The 17,112-nt window shown below is 38.9% G+C and overlaps 1 protein-coding gene across 7 annotated transcripts in view; it reads right to left on the reverse strand.

Annotated features, from left to right (window-relative positions):
• Positions 1-17,112, reverse strand: part of LOC150078494 (one cut domain family member 2-like) — a 352,098-nt gene that overhangs the window by 155,576 nt on the left and 179,410 nt on the right. The window contains exon 3 of one of the 7 annotated variants that reach the window (XM_090385361.1): positions 10,095-10,124. The exons of the other annotated variants lie outside the window; for them this stretch is intronic. Coding sequence (XP_090241487.1) covers positions 10,095-10,124 — 30 coding nt within the window. The remainder of the gene's footprint in view (positions 1-10,094; positions 10,125-17,112) is intronic. 7 annotated transcript variants of the gene reach the window in all.

Genomic DNA, 17,112 nt, shown 5'->3' on the forward strand with positions numbered 1-17,112 from the left:
TGATTTAAAAATTACTCTTAACTACTAAATCGGAGGATCACATTCAGACAATCCCAATACCTAATAGGGTAGTTGCAAACTTGGTTAAATACTTAAGAGTCTAAATCTATCAATACGTGTCCTTAAATAGACTCATCTGAGTTCTCTCAACAAAAAAATGGATATATTCATTCACGATAAGTCATACCAAAAGCTACCTAGCGCATAGATTTGGGCAAACCCCCTCTGCTTTCAACAACAGCACTATTCATTCGTACATAGCAAAAAAATTCAGAGTCATGTAGTCACTCAAGGTCTCTGCTATCTTAATCTAAATCAAAACCTGGGACCTTCGCATTAAAGAAGTCATAATTGACTGGAGACAACATATATGCCCATCGAGGCCAAAAAAGGCTTTCATCAAATAACAAAATACACGAATAATAACAAAATGAGTCTTATCTACATCAATCAACAAGTATAACAAAACACACGCACACCCCTACAGTTAACAGAGTGTATCAACAGTTTATTGAGGTATTGGTGGTCTTCAGATAATAGGAATAGAGCAACGTTGAGTTGCCGAAAAAGTCTAAGCGAGGGACTGGGAAAGAACTATGAATAGAAAAGGTTCGATTAGAGGGAGGAATTAATGACAGTTTCTGTTCAATACTCCTGAAGGGGGATTGTATACCAACCAACCTTATTCGAGGTTTCAAAATATTAAAATAAATCACTAAAATATACAGCTATTATAATCGAAATCACCAGTGAAGATCGAAGTCAAGAAGATCTAAGACAAGTACCTATTAGTTTCTTAAATGTATCGTAGAATTTGGAAATTGGCACTCACCTTTGGCTGTGATGCACTTTCCTGGCATTTATGGCAATACATTTATTTTATATGCAATAACAACCTGCACTATAAGATTGACACTTTTTTAATCGGAAAGATCAGCGCAGCACTTTGACTACGTTGGCTGATTATAGAACAGTTTTGAACAACAGAAAGGTCCCGAACCACAGTTGAGGAATAATTGAGTACTCGCTTTTCCAGGCGCCATTTACGCATAACGAGTACTAATGTCACAGCTAACGGGAGTTCCTTCACGCAAATCATTCGTTCTTATACTCATTGTATCTTGTGAATGCTTTCTTAAAGGCTGGTCCGTAACACTATTAGCTGTCGTGAATTATTGGCAGAGGTCACATTACACACCTCGCGTTCAGGGTTGAACGCTCCAGACATGAATGATGCAGCTGGAGCTTCATGCTTCCAAGGATTTTATGATGTGCATCGTGTGGACATTGACCTGCAGCACGGGCTGGGTTGCGTAAGAGGCACTATCCTCCTCGACAAAATCAATCCTAGCAGTAAGGAATGAATTACTGCCCCATCCCAATTGATCTTTAGTAGATGGGCGATTGGAAAGGGGCTACCTATTTTAAATTGCCCCAAATTACGTTTAGTAGAGAATTAATTTAATATAATTTTAATATCCTCACTACAGTTTTAAGTAATGACTGGACAATGATATCAGCAACGCAGCAAAGACTGAAATGTGGGTGGCAACGGGACCTGTAATTGAGAGAAAGTGTAGTCGAAAAACCACTTCGATGTTGGAGAGGAATTAAGGTGGTACAACATGCTTCTTCGAAGTCCTAAGAAATCCACTGGAGAATGTGTGCGCGCTGGCGTGAAACGGGACTGGTTTATCATTATGTACAGATCATTTTGAAAACCATGGTAACCACAATACCTGTGGGAGCTTTACCGAGAACAAGAATGGCAGGCCAGTGGATGGAGGAGAAGAACCAAACCATCCCAAAGTGACAATGTTCCGTTGGATGACCTATGTCACATTTTCGGCCCATGTCTTTTACAGATTATAGTAAATTCAGAAGACTGCTATGCTTCAAAATTTTGCTTTTCTGAAGTCATGCGTTGCTCGCATTCACAAGAAATGATCTCTCTATAAAACGGCGCTCCACCAGTTTCGCATTTCTTAGACAGATGGATTGGCAGACGTGGGCCAACGAAGTGGTTTACAGAGAGCCCAATTTTTTTTAACTTGATGGATTTTTTTTCTTTTGGGACCGGGCCAAAGAAGAACTGGAAGAAATTAAGTGACTGGCAGTGTTCCTATGGGCTTTCTTCCACGTTCAATAAAAAAATGTCGCGCTAAATGGAAAAAGGTCATTCGCAATGCTGTTGCCTATGTCGAGATTTGAATATGAGTAAAGAAAACGATATAAAAACTGTCCCTCAAAAATTTCTCGTTAAGTACACTGTTGTATATCGGATAGTATTCCAATATTTGTACTTCATTAACTGCGTTAGAGTTGGATAAGAATATGTCTCGGATTTTCATATTAATGGATAAATGCCACAGGGTTAATCTCTATAATGAAGTTGTAAAAATTACTACTTCTTTTTATCCTCTTATATTTTCAAAAACGATACAATTTTTTTGTCGTTTTCTTTATATTTTTCTTCATCTTTCTGATGATTATCTCATAGCAAAGGTTGGCAGTTAAAAGCAATCGTAGACTATGTGAATAAATGTACAACTACCCCATGTTATTGTAGTATTGAGCGTATTTCTGCTACAACTGATTTATGATATTTATATTTTTTTTCATGATCTTTGGCTTGGTTATCATTCTAAATACTTTTACTTTGATATCGCTTTGTTTAATACTTCTGTTTAAAACGTTTTTTTTTTCCATAAATTGATAAATAAGCTTATAAATAAAGGCATAGCTTTCTGTTCTGAAAAGTTCACTCGCTTTGCTTGTTTTGTAATCCGTTATAACTCGCTGGACTGACTTTTTCTCCAGAAAAGTTTTATTTCCATCAGCTGCTAAGAGATGGCGGTATTGTTGCTTTCGAAGAACGTAGCTTTTTGTTATACATTCGCATTTAATAAAATGTGAATTTATTCATTCATTCTTCTTTCCTTTTTGGGTAGCTGTTTTATATGGAAACAGCGAGATAGCCTCACCTAAACACTTCAAGAAATTTTTAGACTTTAATACCAAAGAATGTTAAGAAAAAATCTGGAATTAAAAACTGATGTAAATTTACAACTCTGAGTTCTCTTCTGATACATTAAAATGCAAAATGGGATGTTTACAATACATTCTATTTTTCATTTTACTTTGCAATCGCAGAAAGATCCCTGAAACACTCTCCTATGCCCATCTCCAATCTCAAGAAACTGTGCCTTCAAAAGGTATTTTGCGAATGCTGTTCTGGACACAGTCAGCCCCATCGAGAACGATCTGGACTTATCACCGATGAGTCCCATGTACTTGTAGAATGGAACTTCTAATGCTTAACAATTAATGATTGGACAGTCACGCAAGCCCCAAAAAGTGTGCAATCTGCAGTTGTGAATTAAGCTGTGTTCTAACCTTTCTTTAGACATGATAAGGCAGCCAAAAGGAGGGACATTATCCCTTTAAGGAGAACATAAATAGAAGAAAGAAGGGATAACATCCATCTTTTCTTTCTCCAGATTTGATAGCAGAACCCAAAGAGGTTTGGAGCGGTTTGAATTTAGGGAAAAATTATCTGGATATTTTCGAACTTATTCAGCGTAACTGTACTAAACTTAGGAGCCAATGAACTGTAATTTCATCTGTTCATCGAGTGGAGTTAATGCTTTTTTTTATTCTAAAAGTTAAGATTACTACTCTTCCACATTGTACGAAAAAAGTTTGAATTCGAATTCTGTTGGATGAAACGGACCTTTATGAATTTTTTTCCTTCCACAATTCCTGAACTAGTTGGCCTCGGGGGGGTGGGGTTAAATGGGTTTTTTTGTTAATCAGGGAAGCTTTTAAATCACTGCCAAATAGGCAAATTGACCAACGAATAAATGCGCTTTACAGAAGCGATGTACTCACGCTTTATAACCTAGGTGTCATCAGCGCTTATTCTAAATAGTCCACACAAACAAATGAACATTCCCCCCCCCCCCAAAAAAAAGCACAATTCAGATATTACTTCGATTACATTCTTGACCGCAAAAGTGAACCAAAACTAAATATTATTTAAAATTCAAAAGGATATTTAAATATGTACATCTGAAAAGGTTTAAATAAGGAAAATAATATCTAAGTTAATATGGCTAACATGAATTTCTTAAAAATTGCCTTGTGTTATGCTCGCTAGCTTACGGCACAATAATAATAATAAAAAAAATCAGTATTTAATAAAACTGCTGAAAAGGTTTTGATCGATTCTGTGTCACTATTTTTGGCTCCATGCTGCGAACTAGCAATTACATGCAAGGGCAAAAACACGAACAGACGGGTTGGCCATCAATTAGTATCAGTAGTGGCAAACGATGCAAGAGAGCAATCTTATACAGCATCAGCCATTTCACCAATCCATTCCCTCCAATAATTTGCCTAATTCTTCCTTCAATTCCAACGGATGGCATGCAAGTTTGTTCTGGCAATCAACCGCCCGCTGGCTGCAGGCAAACTTCGCACATCTATTCTGCAACAGCTATCTTTCCTCAATTTGAATTTATGTCCCCTCTGTGCTAAGAACAATCCCATCAGCATTGAGCTTGTTCAAGCCATCCAAAGCTTTAAACACCTTAGTCAAATCACCTCGCAGGTGACTAGTCTCTAGACGCCGCTGCAATCTGCAGACCTGAAGCCTTTCTTGGTAAGACCCCCTCCTTTGATTCCGTCACCAATCTCGTTAACCTCTCTGTACTAGTTCCAGCAACTCTATATCCTTCCTAAAATGAAGCCTCCAAACCTGTAAATAGTATGCAAGATGAGGCCTAACCACTGCCTTCAACAATGGGATAATCACCTCCTTATCCTTGCTAGCAAAGTTCCTGTATACTATTGACAAAACCCATGAGCTGTCCTGACAGCCTGTCTGTACTGCTCAGAGAACCTCATATCTGACTGCAAAATTCCCCCCAAGTCTTTTTCATTCTCCACTACTCTGAGTGTGATAATACCACACAGCTGTTACGTTAATCTGGGGTTACTGCTATTCGTAATAAGTACCTTGAATGTATCAATGTTAAACTCAACTGCCATTTCTCATTCGATCTACCTATTTTCTTTTTTATATCTAGTTGCAGTAGCTTACCCAGATTACTGCTATTAACCACCCTGCCAAACCTTTGTATCATCTTCAAACTTGGACATTCAACCTGATATGCCTTCTTCAATATCATCGATAAATATAGAAAACAACAATGGGTCTAGAACCGAACCCTGCGGAACTCTACTAATAATATTAGTCCATGAAGAGCAGTGTCCATTGATTGCCACTCAACCATCCCTTTATGCATAGCAGCAGCTTTTCCTTAATGCCACACTGCTCCAATTTGCACAGTAGTCTTGCATGTGCATCACTATCAAAAGCTTTCCTGAAATCCAAGTAGATGATATCAAACTTATTTTTTGCATCCAGTTCCTTTGTAACCACCACATCATAGTATCCTTTAGGTCTGTTTGTTTATACCGTACCAAGTTGCTCTCGGTCTGCACTTGAAGCGCTATATGCTAAACAAATAGATACAATGGCATTTTTCTAGAATGTTACATCCATTGCATTTTAATAAAACGGAATTTCAGCTTTCATTAATTTCGATCCGTTGGTCTGTGACAGTAAATGAACCGAAATTTAGGATTTTAGTAAAGCTTTACTAAAAGGAGGGCGAATTGAGGCACTTAAGCATGACGTCTGAGTGATTGGGCACAGATGCTGCTTATCTCGAATTCATCAACAGTGTTAGGCTAACACTGTTAGTAATAAGACTTTAAGGTCAGTGGTACAATTTTCTAAACTTGGCCAAAGGATTTCTGATGTCGCCAAGATGCACTTGATGTCTAGAAAGCTTGAGTAGGCAGCAATTGGCGTTGTTTGAACAATAGTCTAACTGAATTTTGGTTCGGTAACTGTACTAAAAGAATGATGGGATCTTGATCGGAGGCCCTATCTGAAGGGATTCCAAGGAATATCCGCCTTAAGAAAGTAAATCTAATTGATTTCACTCATTCCCGGTAAGATAATCATCGATTAAGAAAATGCTGAAACTCTTAATGCTGCTCTACATTCCATACTGCTGAAGAAGGTTGGAATTTTGATATGCCCAGTCTTTGCATCTGAAGATAAATAAATAAATTTTAAAAAAATCTATTGTATATCAAACTTAAATTTCGTCCCAACTGTAGCTCTTCTCAACTCGGCTGAATCAGGACCAATGGTAAACCGCAAAATCTGCTGCGTTCATCACGAAGAGGGAAATCGTATTTCTCTGAGTAAAGAAGATATCAGAATGAAAAGGTCTTTCATTTTCTCTTCATGGCCTTCGATTATGGATAGAATGGGTGATTACTTCGAGCGCAATGGCCTCCGTATGTACAGATAATGTTTTTCAGAAGGTTCCACGGAGTACTGTTTCCCAACCTTTTTCAGATGTGGACCACTTTTATATTTTAGGTGGAAGAATGGACCAAGAAAGGGTATAAACTATACATGTAAATATATTGATAGGTATTTCATTAATTAAAATGATATGTACTCATACTTAGCAAACAGTATCACGTGTTAGGTTGTTATAAGCAAACTTGTATTTTGGTATTGTTGCCTATCACAAAAAAAGCATGTCTTTTTGTCAAGTCCTGGATCTCAAGCAGTCCATTGACCACAGATTGGGAGACACTATCGCGTCTATTTTAATAAGGGAACATTGGATTCTTAAGTTAATGAGAACTAAATAAACATTTCAAAAACATGCACAAGCTTAAATACATTATGGCCAGATTGATGAATACGTCCGGGATTTACCAAAATTGGAAAAGAAAAACCCGATTTATTTATGTTTATGTGAAGTACAAACATATAATAAGCAAAAATCAACTGGCTGCTTTGGTCTTCTATTAAAAGAACAGAAATCATTAGCGAAACTATTGGGCAAGTTTAATGTTGGTCTGAGTTCACGGTGCTCTTCTATTGGACTAAAAATGTGATGAAACTTCACTTTACAACTATGGTGGGTCTAAGCGACAGAAATAAATTAGAAATAAGAGTAGGGAAGGCCTGAAAACTGCTACTCAAGTCACAAAGTAGGGCTTTCAAATCTGTGGTGTAAGAAAATTCGGATATAGGATTCTATTTACTTTTCTTCAATTTACCTGTTGCCACCTTAGCATTCTGTGTCTGGGAACTGCTCGTCTGGTGGCCAGTGAGTCGTCCTCTCACTCGAGTTCTTTTATTAACCAGAGAGAGATAAGATATGCACGAGTATATGGCTATTTGCAACTTGTTTTTCCGATATTCGCGCTGTCAGTTGTACGCTAGTCTATGCCTAAATATTATAGAAAAATATTATTTAAACAAACGAAGTCAGAACAAAGGAAAATCAATACCCCATTCCGAAGCATACTATTTACTTTTAACTGCAACATGGCTTTTAAGTGTCCTTTTTTTGTTCTTTTTTTCCCCTGAAAGACGTGATTAGTGCGGGGGAGAAGGGGAAAGAACTTCTCGGAAGGATTCTAAGTGTGCGATAACGAATCACTCAGATACTAAATGTTCTCTCCCCTTGTCTTCCCCCCATCTTGACGTTATCAGAGCGAAATAATCTACTGAGAAACACGGCATAAAACGAGCGTCAGGGACTTGGAAAGTTTCCCCCGGCCATCGAAGATGAATGTAGTTTAAACCCTCCTTTCTGTGCTGGCATCCCGTTCATTTATCTCAGCTAATTCTGACGACTGGCGCTCAGTTCATCGTGTCAGCCTGAACGGCTCAGTAACACCCAATCAAGTGCGAGAGATTCCTCTCACAATCACACATCCGACTCCTGCAGCTGCTCCGAAGAAGTACAACCTCCGATCGTGACGGGTGTGTTGCTGCGGTGCACATCTCCAACGTATCTTCATTTAGAAACCCCTCTCTCTCTCTCTCTTTCGTCTTTTCCTCCCTCTTTCCTTCCTCCCAAGTGTCAGCGTCTAGATGATAGACGAACGACAGCCAGGTAGGGATCAGTTTTCAACCCTTTCATCCCTTTAATTAAAAAACCATTTGCATAAGAGCGGTCAGCGAGGCGAGAAAGGGAGCAGTACATCGCCCACAGGGGGCGCTGCCATGTTGTAATTGTCCGGGCTAGGGGCAATCAGAGCACACACTCGGAAGCATTCATCATCCCTTCCCTGTAATCCAGCGGAGGCGCCTGACATCTTCTGGAAATTGCAGATGACTGAATACAGGCCTGGGTCTTGCAGGACATTCACTCTCACACCCAGAGTGCAGGGGCTTCCCAGCATCCCTAATGATCACCCAGCTTCACTGTTTGCATTGGGAGAAAAAAAACGACATTTACATGCGCAGCTAGAGGCTGGGATTTCACAAATGTAGGACATTATACGGCTCCGTCACTTCTCCTTCTTCCTGCAACCCCGCTAATTTACGCTCCTGGCTCTCATATAGCGCGCGCTAGCTTAGAACTCTAGAACCGCACAGACCGGGCTGGAATAAGACATAATTTGTACTAGAAGTCTCGAAAGTGAGTTTTTTCCTCTCTTTTTTCTTACTCACTAAGAACATCACCTATGGAAAACAATAAAGTTGTTCTCTGTGTGAAGTTTCTCGGGTTTCTTTTCCTCCACTGCCAAAGTTCGCCATTTTTTTCTCGCGAAATTAAGCAGTTTACAAGACTTTATAAGAGACGATGAGATAAAAAGTTTGCTAACTCTTCTTAGATAAGACTTAAAAACAAAGTACTTTCGAGTGACTTTTTACGAAGACTGCTAATTCTTCGCACTGTTCGCTTCGTATTAGATATCGAAATTTAACTTTTCATATCGTAATGAGAGGATTATTTCCGCAGAATAAGGGCTCAGATGAGGAAAGGGACCGCCAACAAAAGGGTGAAGTAGTACTGACTAAAAAAGAAAATAAGGATGCACTCATCTATAAATAAAATCGTATTGTAGAGTTCGTGTACCTTTATAAGTATTTTCTTTCGTTCTATTTAAAAGAATAAGTTAAAATGAATCATGAATATTTACACAATCCATAATCTTTACAAAGAATTTCATAAAATTGTTTCTTTTTGTTCTTTTCCAGGCGGAGGAACCTCAAAAAGACAATTCTTCTGCCACTTTCTTCTGTAGCCAGTTGTATATCAACCCCTGAAGTCCTAGAATGCGCGTGTCCCTTTTAGAAAACACACTTGGACCAGGCCCACCCACGGATTACATCAATACGGCCAAACTGTTTGACTTCGAAAAATGCTGGTGGCTGTTGGACAACAGAAGGAATTGGAAAGTTGCTGGAGAGGCCTTCATCCTGAAGTGGATTGAAAAGCCGGGCAAGCTAGAGGCAGATCGTTTCTTCTGTACAGAAGAGTTTATCTAATTTCATCAAAAAATGTGTTTGTGATTAAGTATCGATAATTCTTTGGGATAATCTCGTTTAGGAGAATATTCTGCGAATACAACTTATTTTCAAAGAGCCCGAAATTGCTCTCATTTGCAAACATGGTGCACTTTAACAGATGTGGATAGTAATTAAAAGTAAAATCGCCAAAAAGAAGCTACTACATAAACGCGAACCAAAAATGTTTTAAAAAAGCAGAAAAAATAAAATAAAAATCCATTTTATTGATGTGGCAGGAAATTATTTAAAATTATAAGATAAAAACACAGATATGAAAAGCACAGAAAAATTAGTGAATTAAAAACTTAATACTTAAAATTAATATTGATTAGAGTTCTATCAGGACACCTCTATGTCTATTGGAATTATCAGAATCATACTTATTAAAAAAAATCGTGGGATTTAATGCAACTGCAAGGGGAAAGAAATTATGGTGTTTAACAGGGAACAGTTGATTTATAATCAGATTATTTTTGTGGCACATTTTATATTTAGACTAATAAACAATGTCAAGTATTCATTCGGTAATAAATTTGCATTCTCCATCGTTTTAAACATTATTAGTACATGTTGAAACATGAAATACAATTTACAGATGGTTACAACGCCCACAAAAGAAACACAAATACAGAATAGCACAACACACCAAAAGTCCCGAAAAGAACTAAAGCAAAACAAAATTACTCACGACCCCAGGGCGGCGAGGGACGTGCACAGTCTGTAAATAACACGAAGGGAAGTCGTCAAAATTGTGATCAACACATATATAAACGAAACAAAAAAAGTTTACAATTTAAAACTATCTTTATAATACACCTAACTGCATATTAAAATATTCCTTTTAAGTAACAAAGGAAACTGAAATCTGTGTTTGCTTTTTTGTTAGTTAAAAGGAAATTCTTTGTCCGGAGGACTTGGATATTCATTCGTGTCCCAATCAAAATAATTGGTAACACACTCTGCTGTAAAGTTAATAAAATTACCTAAAACTTCAGCGCCATATGGCGTTTTAAATAATAAAACAAACATTGAGTTGTTTGGCTGTTGAACAGGGCATTCTTGTGTTTCCAGCAGGTTGTTTAGGGCAGATATGACCTCCCATTACTAATGACCTTTTTGGGACCTAGCCATATTACTGGAAAATTAAAAATAATCTGTGTACTCGAAAATTTCTGTAGTTAACGAACCCTGATATATAATATGGTGTCACACAGTGATCCTCTTAGAGGTTAATAGTGTACAAATATGCATATGCTTGTTTTGTTAAGCCCTTGAAAAATCCTATTATGTAATTATAACTTATGGAATATTTGTCCAGTTCTTTAACTCAAGAAAAATCAACCAGACATTCAGGAATTTCATTAATTCATTTTTAATTAATACTCTTGAAAGTTGGCGATTATGAGTGAGTTAAGGAACTCAATCGAAACCAGTCTGTGTGTTGTCGAAGTCATCTTCTGGATACATTAATTATACAACCATCCTTTGTCTTAATGGTTCAGGTTCTTGATGAAAAGTCCTTAGCTTTATACTCAAGTCCTTTTTATCAAGGAATTAAATTACCTTGGCCATAATATCAGAATAAGCGAAATCCCTAGTTCAGGGGCTTACCCATACTGATATTATCCCCTGCCCTCTTGGTGGTGTTTCTCTTTGCACACTGAATCATCTCAGCAGATTCTGAGCGGACAACAAATTGAAATTATATGTCCGTATGTGTTCAAGGGCCGATGTGCATGCTTTGTGGGCTGTAAAACCCGGAACAAGTCACAGGGAAGACCCCGACTCCCTCGGCTAACTACATACCCAACTGAAATGCCCTTTAAGAATTCCACCAGTTTGGTCGATGCAGAATTTGATTTTAGAAATGTTGAATACTTTTTTTAATGGTGTACAGGTGCGAGAGGTAACTGTCTAATCCTGAGAATAATATGCATTTTCAGAATAAATGATTGCAAGTGGATCCTGACGACTCCTTTAAAGAAGCCTGTTCCTTTGGAGATCAATCAATATTAGCGACAGTGCAATCAGAATAACAACTCTTGGATAAGGCAGAAAAACTGGATCTAAAATAAACTTACAGAAAAAAACAAAATGCAGGTAAGATTAAGATAAAAATGTTCAATATATACGTAGTGATGTTTAACTGCAATCACTCACTTTGGTCTTAAGTAGAGGTAATAAGTAAGTAAGGTTTTAAACTCGCAATTCCGATTTGTCGATCCGAAAAAAAAAAGCCAACCTGTAGAAAGCGCTGATTGATCACAGACTGAGTTTCTTTGCGCTAATCTTAAAGGGACAATCTCTTTGCTGATCCCATTTCAGCAGTTTCTCATTTTCTTTGAATTCTTTTAAATTTAATTTTGCTATTCACATTGACTATATTTATAGTGCTCACATAAAGAGCATAAATACGATGGGATATAACGTCAGAAAGAGAAGAGGGTTCCACAGATTGTAGCGGATGCGTATCAAGTCGAGTCAAAGTGGAATCTACGACTGCGTATCATATAATTAAATCACAAATTAGGATACAGAGCATGAAGTCTTCGTATGCTAATTACTGGATATTTTGACAGCCTTCCACCTCTGCTGCAGAGAATATCCAATAATTTGCGCCAATCTTAAAGGGGCGATCTCTTTGCTTCTCAAGGACCACATCTTGTCTTAATTGTCGCGCGAATGCAACCAGTTTACATAAGCTTGTGTCAGGAACTTTGTGTACTCTCTGAACTGCAAATTAGGAATGGAATGGTATCATGAGGGTAAACGTACAACGATCACACAACAGCAACACATTTGTTTATCAAATGAAGCGTGTTCACATACTCTCAATATTGCGAAGATAGAAGTAAAATATTATAATTCTCAATTATATTAATACGCTGATCAGTATTCTTCCAAGTAAAGTCGTTACCAAAATAAACGACTCGTGCTGTTAATTTTAACAATTGACTAAATCATCAGATGGTAGAAATTTCTTTGACAGCAACTAATTGGTGCAATAAATTCAACGCTTATATTAAGGCATCAGAACGGTTCGCTGTCCTGCAACAGAGTTCTTATCTTATCATACTAAATTTGATCAAATTTCGTGGTCTGGAGCAGTGGTGGGTGGAGGGGAATTAAATGGATAATTCATCAATCGTCAACGATATTATAAACAGTCTTTTCTCGAAAATCTATTTGGACATAAATGTCGCAGTTAAAAAAGAAAATAACGAAGGTACAATGGTCGTCAAGAAAACTGTAAGAAGCGCATCACCAAAAAGCTGAATACCTCTGATATAAGTCAATAGCAAATTCCGTTGACTGTCTATCAGAATACAATAAAACCAAACTTATCACAAACTAAATTCACCTTATGATGATGCTGCCATTTTCTATGCGGCCTTCGTAAGAACCCGGGTTCACTCTGCCATGACGTTAATCTCTAGTACAGAAGTGTAATTTGGGACGACTGATTATAATTCCCAATTCACCTTCATTAACCTCGCAGTCCAAAAAAGTGGTCCACGCAACTCAAACTAGAACTCAGTATCTTGAAATTCTCTTCTCCGAAGTTCTAATAACATTCTCTTTTTTTCTTCGGCCGGTTATTTACTTGCCCATCTCCCCCCTCAAAAAATAAAAGTTTCTCCTGTGTCTCTTCCTTGGTCCTTCCAATCAGATCATCGTGGCTATTCCTGAGTCAGCGTGGATAAAAATTATTTTGGCTAGAAGTGAGCAACATGAAACGCCATCCAAATTCGGGAGAGGCCTAGAACAAAATTAGCGTGGCATGCACAGAAATAATTGATTCCACTGCCATTCGTTTACTAACGGGCCCTTGCAGCAGTCCTTCCCTTTCCTTTCATCAGCCTTGCTTGTAGAAGTACACGTGTGAAAAGGACACAGAAAAGATAATTAGCTTCGACTATCTTCGAGCTTGATAGGAGTCGGTGGCACCACCCAACACAGAGGCCCATTTATAACAAATTTAGGTATGTGCACCGATGTCTTTTTCAACACAACAGTGGTATACAAGCACACGCATTATAACTCATATCAGCTGACTAAAATTTTAAAAAAAGAATTGTAAACAAATACTTGAAGACAAAATACTGTTTGCATTTTTGCTTTCTGAAATACTTTGAGCTTCTCTTGAGCTCACTCTCGTACTTTTTCAGAATCAGATGTTCACAAAGTACTTCTTTTTTCAAATTACATTTTTAAAAAAAATTCGCAACGTTTGTCACTGTCCACAGAAGAGCGCTGGAACAAATTTGCTGGCATTTCGACGGTATTTTGAGAGATCTGCACGCGCACCTCAGTTGCGAGTGGTACGATTAACCGCCGACTTCCCCCCAAATACTGCCCAAACGATAAATTAAGCATTGGGGGGTCAGCGTGACAATGTGTCGGAGACATTTTAAACCGTCTCGTCATCTCCTATCGTTGGATTAACGTCAAACGACTCGTCTCCATCCGATGATCTAAGAGCAGGCAGAGTGTCCAAGCAGATAGCTGTGATGATGAGGCGAGTAAAAAACACGCGAAAAACCTCGAAGAAAAAACATTATTAAAGGGGAGATAAAAAAGTTCCCTCTAATGAACATAACATAGTGTACAAAACATATACTTCCACCCTCCTTGGTTTGTTCCGCCACTGAGGTCCTCCCCCCCCCCTTTTCTTTCATGACGAACGCTAATTTCCTAACCTTACCCACCCTCCTACCTTCCAGCACACGTGCTACCCCGTCGGTTAAGAACGGCGCAGTGTTCAGAAACAGGCACAGTTCAAAAGTACCACCCCCTACTCCTCTCCCCGCAGCCCTCCATCAAAGTGAAATCCATCACCCGAACTTTTATTAAGGCATCGGTTACGACACAGGCAGTCCGTGCAGTCCAGACGCCAGCTGGTAGCCTGCAAGCGAGTGTTGTAGGCTTAGCGCACAGGTCAGGGTGGAGGAAGGACCGGGCCTTACAATGCATAATTATTTTATTCGGATTGCATGTTTCGGTCCGCGTTTCAATATATTTCTTTCAGTTAATCAATCTCAAGCCACTGAATTCAATCAGGAATCGATGCAAGCAAGCTGCAATCACAGGCCTATGACGTCTATTGAGTGATTTATATCTTTTCCCGCCCCTGGAGTTCCCCCTTTCTCCGTCCGTCTCCCACGTCCAGCCGACTGCTTCCATCCGGTGGAACAACATATTTCAGCGCTGCCTCTGCAAATGTCTTTACAAATTACACTTCCAGTTGACAGACAATGTAATGCTTCTTGCGTTTTTCTCGTCTGTGTGTATGTGTGCGTGCGTGCGCGCGCGCGCTCACGAGTCGCTCCCTACGAGGTTCTTCTAGTGTGCTTTGGTACGTCACACTACGAACTGGGTGATGCCAACATTTCACGTCGCCGTACATTCCCCCCCTGTATTTTGTCCGCGTTATTTTTCCACTTAAATGAACGTAAAAGACTCGATCTGTTGATTTCTTCCTCGCTGGTTCTCGCGCACCTGAAAAAGGAACATCCCTCAGGATGAGGGCGACACTCGCGATTCATTTTCTTAATTCTTGTCGCAATTTATGCGCAAACATCCGATTATAGCGGGGCAAATCCAGCGATGGACAAGTTCTCAAATTCAGTCGTATAAGAGATTGCGAAGAGCAACATCGAAATCGAGGACTATCATTGAGTAAGGTGTCAAACGATCCTTTTTTTTTGGTAATGACTTTATGCGCGTGTAGTGCCCACTAGAGAAAATCTCGTTTTCTGTACACTCTTCCAACTTCTCAGTGTCTTTGCATACATGAACCACAGGGGGAATCTCTTCAGATATACCAGGTGTCTTTGTGGATTCGGTTGGACACTCTTTTAAACAAGTAGAAATTAATATCAAATGCAATGCAATCTTGTTGTTATCTAGAAGTAATTTTTAAATATTGATTTCACTTGTATAGCTCGTGTTATTACGAATAGAATGTTTATAAATCCCCCTTCAGTCAGATATGACAATTGCACAATGAAATATTCGTGGAAAAAAAAAGGTACATTCTGTTTTCTGCTTCATAAATGTCCCTTCTAGAATTGAGTGATTAAAGAGGCATTTCTATGAACACCACACACACGCAACCCCCCCCCTTCCCGTTGACATATGTAATTTTCTTCAGCAGCCGTTCCCTTTCTTGCTTTTTCTCTAGTTTTGCTTAAGATATCACAGCGAAGACTCCATTCTACGCTGTATTCAACAAGATATTTTAAAACCATCTTAACTTTGAAGTGAAATGTCTCCACCACCTCCTCAAATGACTTTAAATCGCCCACCCTTTACTCTCGTTTCGCTGTGCAAAGAACATCGAGGGACAATGGCGTTGAGGTCATCCCCTACCGGTCAACAGTAGCTGTATCCATGGTAACCGGGCGCACTTTATTAAGTAGCCTGACGGATACACCTGACAAGGTGTAGCACCTGTTTTCTCACGTCGCCATAGCGACCTGGCCCCAACAAACGCCTCTCTGTGGCACCGGGTCATTTTCCTCGAGCAAAATGCTAGAGGAGACGAGCGTATTTGACGGGTACGTCAGAGCAGCAAGAGGCAGATAGCTTGACCTTGGAGGTAATATCTAATCTATCTCGTGCTGACAAACTAATTGGTCCCTACAGACGAAGTAGTCTGGAGGGCAACTTGTCGTGGTCCGTCGGAAAGATGGATGAGTCCGGCTGCGGACGTAAAGGGTCGTCCTCAAGGGCAGTAATTACCAGCCTGTACACTTGACACAGACATTTCCGTATTGGAGGGAATAACTCTGTTCCTTAGAGGTGTTTCTCAATTATAAGCGGAGTTAATATAAATAACGGGCATTTATCGAGGTGAAGACAGTATTTTCATTAGATACCACGACTTCTTTCTTTATTTCTCCCTTTTTGAGTTTCTGCCTTTTATTTGTTGTAAAGGTCTTCCAAAGTTTATTAGCCCTTATACTCCAACAGTCTTCGAATTTATATTGATTTAGCCATTATTTGCTATTTATTTTATTATTATTTAATTTTTGTTTATTTTATTATTATTTAATTTTTGTTTATTTTTTTAACTGAATTAACAATCTCTTTGCAGCGCGCTGCAAAGAGATTTAACTCCTATGAGAACCTACTTTCCAGTAGGTTGTCACAGCAGGTTGAATAGGTCAGTAATAATAATGGCATTTGCTTAGGTTTACAAAATACAGCCAAGCAGTGGAGTGGCATTAAACCAACTTGCATGCTAATGAGAAGAACGAGTGCACTAAGACCATCCCAAGAGGCGTTTTCCCACTCAAGATTCAGATGGTTGAAGACAAAACTATTTCATCCACTTCACAAGAAAAAGGTCAAGTACAAATCGTCGCTCCACACTGCCATTCATCAATGGTACATCGCTTTGTTGCTTGCGTGGTTTAGAATCTTGAAAGCGACAACCTCTCCATACTGATGCAATCTATAGGACAATTGTACTCTCGTGGAGGCCAGTCGACTCGTTAATTCTGTGTCATTGCAATGACATTCCCACATCGATTCTTACTGGTCACTCTTCGAAGAGCTCTAATATTGAAATTTGGCAACTTCTTTTCTGTCCATCAGACAGAGCAGATCATTTGCAAGTCCATAAGTTTTTTTTTTTCCACTGCAAGATATTTCCACAACTGAAAAGCTGCCTTCCTTTCTTCCTAGCAGGGTATCCCTAC

Source organism: Mastigoproctus giganteus, chromosome 11, assembly GCF_048544385.1.
Source record: "Mastigoproctus giganteus isolate SK-2022 chromosome 11, ASM4854438v1, whole genome shotgun sequence".
Lineage (NCBI taxonomy): Eukaryota > Metazoa > Arthropoda > Arachnida > Uropygi > Thelyphonidae > Mastigoproctus > Mastigoproctus giganteus.